Consider the following 5,605-nt stretch of genomic DNA (forward strand, 5'->3'; position numbering starts at 1 on the left):
CGAGGCCGACGTGGTCAGGATGCCCTAGCCTTTCCAGCCACCAAAGCGGTTGAAGCACACCAGCAATCGGCCCACCGCGACTAACCACGCAGCTGCTTTTGTGTGAATTTTGAGTGACGGGTTAATCTTCTAGAGGTTCCTAGATGGGCCTTACAAACGAGGCTTTAGCAACATCCACCAGGTGCTCTTTGCTAATCGTTTAATCAGTTTGAAAATTCTTTTTTGTGTCTTCTTTTACAAGATATTGGTGTGTCCGATGAGATACTGCTCCTTTGAACACGTATAAACCAAAAAAAAAGCTTGAGGTACACCTAAGCATTTCTTACGAGTTGTGAATGCGAAAGCATGCAAGCCGCTTGTCCGCTCCCTTTGTCGTCTGCTCGATGCATGGTTTCAAAGCTGATGACGTCAGCTCGCTCCATGAGACAGTTAATGCTTGCGCGTTAATAAGTGCCGATATTTCATTGCAGTGTTCCTTTAAAGTGCACCGTGCGAGCTGTGATTACACGAACACATGCTGGCACAATGTTCGTCGAGATCGGTGGGCACTGAACCAGTCCAATATTTTGCATCACAAGTTAGATTGCATTTGAAAATCTAGATAATTCTTAAAAACAATTTTTCTCTCCTCCCCCCCCCCCTTTCCTGACATATTGAACCGAAAAGCAAATGTGATCTACATAACGAGGTGCAGTACCATTATATTCTCCAAACTGATAGCCAAGGTGCCCCTCCATCTTAAGATTGTGGTGATAAGGCTGTGCAAAAGCTTAGACATGTTAAACTCTGCCAAAACAGAGCCTAAGTGGGGGAAATGCTTCTTTTGACAGCAGAGACAATCAAGGAAGCTCTAGATGTTGGAGAATCTCTAGGAACAGTGTTTTATAAATACCAGGTTGCACATCCTTTCACCTAGTGAGTTGCACATGCACGACTGCCATTTCAGTTTATTTTGACTATCTGTATTTGCTATGGAAATATTCTTAAAAATCTTTTTCTGCCTGTTTAGAAATGACATGCTTTTGTGTACTCTCCGACGTCCCTAATTATTTTTTGTCTTTTTCACCTAAATGGGGATACATTTTTTTGTCATATCGTAGGAAGCTAAAGATCATAATAAAGTTTGTTTCTCTTTTCGTCGGAGCCCGTCTCATTACTAGACCACCGATTTATTGTAACCATTGTGGCTGAAATTTAAAATGCCACCAAGGCAACACTGCTTGAAAATTTTTATTGCTGTCTTGAGTCATGGTCTATGCTAGTCACTATCATGGACACCGGGTAGGCACCTTAAATATGCATACCATTTATTACATGCACAACAAATAGACAGCTTGAAGATGGTACACAGTATTGGATATGTTAGCAGGATCCAAAGAAAGCTAAGGAAATAGCAATCGATGGTGAAACTCATGCACAGGAACCAGGACAATCGACAAAACCTAAAGGGATGATGGACCGGAATTCGCCAAGCAAGGCAGCAAAAGCATCAGACGGGACGCTACAAACCCCCAAGACATTACCCATACGGCAATAACTTGGACGGATGGCCACATTTTTTAACGAAAATGGTAGAATGCAGCAAGGCGCGTGCTGTCCCGTATCTTTTACGAGAGTTGCAGAAAATGTGACGTTGCGAGTTGCTACACCGCACCCTTTCTTTTCAAAAATGGCTGTCCATTCGAGATATTGCTTTGAGTGGTGCTTAGGGGTTTGTAACATTCTATTGGACGCTTTTGCTGCCTGGTTTTGTGAATACAAATTATGGTTCATTAACCCTTAACAAAAGTGATGACAGTGGCAAAGCAAAGACTATTTTCGCTAGGCCCCGGTACCACACTGTCATCTACCCTCTGGACCGTTCTTCCATTTTCATTGGTGGGCACCACAAACTCACAGTAGCTCTAGTACGACATGGTCAGCCCAGAACGCTCGTGCTTTCTCCAGTACAGGAGCAAAGAAGCATCTGTCAACAGGCACAACCGTTAAAACCCAATCGTTTGGCGTCCATACAAGGAAGTGCGCCACTTCCTTTCGGCAGACATAAAGTTGTGTCTGCACCTGTGTGTAATGTTTGTGTGACTCCTTTAGTTGCAAGTCATCTCTAAAGCACTCGTGCTGTGTGGCACTAGACGTCTTATTCCGCAATGACCATGGGCACTTGACCTCCAGTGTGCCCACGCCGTGACAGCTGCAGGTCCAGATCCCATCTGGAGAGGCCCCAAGGAAGTTATCCTGAACACATCCAGTAAAAAGAAAAAAAGAAGGGTGATAATAACAGCATGCCCAGACATTTTTTTACATATGAAGCATGAGATAAGTTCTCTATACGAGCGTTAAAGGGATGGTGAACCGAAATTTGGATTTCGAGAAAACAATGCAAGATATGTAGGCGGGAAACTACAACCCCTACAACACTACTCGTAAGGCAATATCTCAAATGGACTACCGTATTTTTGGAAAAAGAGGTCGAGATTGAATCAGGCCGACGAGGCGCGTGACGTCAAGATACCTTGTTTCCTCCTCCCTTTGCTTCGCTCCATCAAGGCGGCGAGGCGGAGAAGACGCGAGGCCGTTCCCTGTCCTTCTCGGAGAAACATGACGTCAACATTCCTGGCAAATGCGCCTCCTTTGAGAGATACGGTCATCCGTTCGAGATATCGCTGTATGAGTGATGTTTGGTGTTTGTAGCATCCCGTTGCACGCTTTTGCCGCGTGTTTTGGGGAAGCCAGATTTCGGTTCAGCATCCCTTTAATGCATGATTCAGCGATATCTGCACCTCCACTGAAGAGCGACGTATGTAGTGCGTTGAAATTGGAATAAAGCATTAGGTGCTTCTTACTCTTATTAGCAGTATATTATGTACACTAATTGATTTGATAATAAAATGGATAGTTATGGTAATGCACTTTTCTGGGGATATGGAAGAGTGTAGTCTCGAAAACTGTTGTTTGCTTTGTATGTTACCGTGTTTAAAATAAGTGCTAGGAAGCAGAAACTGCAGCCACAGGAACCCAAGGTGTGGAGTGCTAAAATAGCCATGTTGACAATGGCAAGTCATGCTAAGGCACAGGCTGCTTAAGGCACTAAAAGTGAGTTTACAATCGTTCCCGGCGCATAGATCCTCCAGAATGCAAGACATGTGAATTGTTGCATTATATCAGGTCGGTCAAGTCAACCACCGACACCATAGGACTTGTTGCAGCAGTGTTACAGTTGTTGCCATTGCAATATAAATCAAGAAATTTGCGTCAAAAATATCTGCTTTTGCATATTCAAAATTGCGATAAATGTTGTAGGTACAATCTTGACATCGGCCATAAATCCAACGTCGCAGAGCCGAAAGTCGTTGTGCTTTGTGCACATGTACTCCTGGTATGCTTTCTTCGCCACTGGCTCTTTCTCGATCCCCCAGCGGGTGGCCTCAGTGTCGACGGGAGGGCTCCTCTGCAGGATCAGGTCCAGGGTGGCCTTCGGCGACGTACTATCCCTCATCGTCTGCACTTGTTGAAGGAAAAAGAAGACTGCATACTAAAACCTCCCTGCGAGAGGCGAGAAAATGTCAACAATTCACATACCTTGTTCAGCACCGAGGCAGTTATTCTTCCATACCGAACTTGCCGCCAGAATATGGTTACTGCCTGGCGTCGCGTGCTCTTCTCGATCCGCTCGATTTCGTTGATGGGCACAAACATGTCGAATGGCAGTGAAGCTCTCGTTGCCCCCGTCCGTCTCACTTTCCTTCAGAAAATTGATTTAGAAACATTACAAAAAGAACAGGAAAATGGGTGTGTCCCTCATATATGAATATGTGGAACGTCAACTTCTGTCCCTGATGGGTAATGTCTTTCACAATGAGGCAACAAGCACTGCCACAGTCAAATTTTGTTGGATAACTCTTGCACTTATGAAGTATCGTTGATTGTTATGTAAATATTGAAGCTAGCACAAGAGAAAGCACACTTGCCGAAGACGAGACTGCTCGGCCCAATAGGATACAGATGTCAAAAAAACCCAAGTGTGTTATAAATTGTAAAATTGCTCATCATAGTCCATGTTGTCTTATGCCTCAGGAAACATAGCTATTGTAAGCTAGTTCTGTTGATGAGATATTTAATAACGGGAACAAGCATTTAACTTGCCTTAAGAATGTGTAAGTCTGCTCGTCTTCAGATGCCGAATCTGTGTCCTCCTCGTTCATCTTAGGTATAGACCTGAGGACGACCGCTTTTGGGTTCAGTCTCAGGATCTCCTGGAAGAGGGCCCTGTCGTCGGGGTTGTAGTCATAGGCTACATGGTTGGGCTCATCAGGAAGACGCCTGCTTGGCATCCCGGGCTTACTTAAGTCCAGCTTGTGAACGGGGACCATGTCTTCCTGCAGTGGAGAGAGTCATATTTGCACCGCACTTGCTTTAAAAAGCCCCACAAGTAAAAAAGAGGTTTGGTCTGACAAAACAGTGCTGAGATTCCAAAGTAATTTCTTGCATCTGGCTGCCTCTGAATTTCTAGTGCAGTCACAAACATTTTGTTTTTTCAGAAAGAGCAGTACAACCCCTGAGCAGTGTTGTACATGCTCCAGAAAAAAAAGGAATGAAAGTTTGTACCTTCTAATTTTTGGAACGTGTTCCCGTTACAAGTTTCTTATGTGAAAAGGAACTCGCTCCCGTTACAGTTAAAAAATGAAACACATTACATATACGCTACATTTGTATTTTGCTGAATACCATATTGAGTTAGATCAAGTAAATTTTTTTTAATCTATCCCATCAAATGGCAAAATACGATTTGAATGCAGTCAGGGAAGGGCACCAGGAGAAGACACGCGAAAGCAGGGTTTCATTTGCTGATTTATTCACCATTAAAAATCTCGGCTTTTTACCATCTTTTGTGGTGGTCGATCAGACGAGCCAAATGTACTGTTACCCCAGATTGCACGAGCGTATTACAACAATGTCCCACATTTCAATCTCACAAAGTCCCTTGTTCGAATTTAACAGTTGCTTCTTGATGTTGGTGTCCACAAGACAAGCAAGTGAAGAAGAGGGTAGGGCTTTTGAAGGTCAGTCTTGAAAACTACAAGGTTTCTTCGTGAAAGTTGGATTCGTTGTTCAGTTTCAAGGTTTGGAACAAGGAGAGACGAAATGAAGTTTTTTTTTTGTATCATTTAAGTGACCAATACCTGGGTTACAAGAGTGGGTTCGATGTCAGGTAACCTGTTCTTTTGTTGTAACTGTAGGTCTGTAGAAGTTCAGTAATGGCTGTAGTCGGCCTTAGAGTTCTGGGTGTATAAGGATTCGTGTTTGTAAACGAAGTAGCTAAGTTTGAAACGTCCCTCTTTCTGGGTCTTTTCCTTCGACGACAAATTTTGCTTTATGAACCGCAATCTCGGGCACTGAAAAAATAAGCAATGTCCACTAGCTCTCCTGCACCCGACCGTTATTATGCGAGGACTCCGAAAAATAAACGTTGAGATAAGCAACCAAAACTTTTAACGAGATCCTGCTCTTCAAAAAGGTATTGTTTTTAGATTTTTAGAATTTCCCTCTTAGAAATAAAATACAAATTAGCCCACTGGACGACGAAAAAAAAATGCCGTTCTTTTTT

At 43.4% G+C, this 5,605-nt stretch overlaps 1 protein-coding gene across 1 annotated transcript; it reads right to left on the reverse strand.

The window, feature by feature from the left end:
- Positions 1 to 3,238: 3,238 nt before the first annotated feature.
- On the reverse strand, positions 3,239 to 4,331 carry LOC120849322. The gene is made up of 3 exons (XM_040221528.1): positions 4,144 to 4,331; positions 3,576 to 3,742; positions 3,239 to 3,504 (listed from the first exon to the last, which is right to left on the reverse strand). Exons 1-3 carry the CDS (start codon positions 4,329 to 4,331, stop codon positions 3,239 to 3,241), a joined length of 621 nt encoding a protein of 206 aa, XP_040077462.1.
- Positions 4,332 to 5,605: the final 1,274 nt, after the last annotated feature.

The sequence above is a fragment of the Ixodes scapularis genome, unplaced genomic scaffold (assembly GCF_016920785.2).
Source record: "Ixodes scapularis isolate PalLabHiFi unplaced genomic scaffold, ASM1692078v2 PGA_scaffold6__148_contigs__length_123643588, whole genome shotgun sequence".
In the NCBI taxonomy this organism is placed as follows: Eukaryota; Metazoa; Arthropoda; class Arachnida; order Ixodida; family Ixodidae; genus Ixodes; species Ixodes scapularis.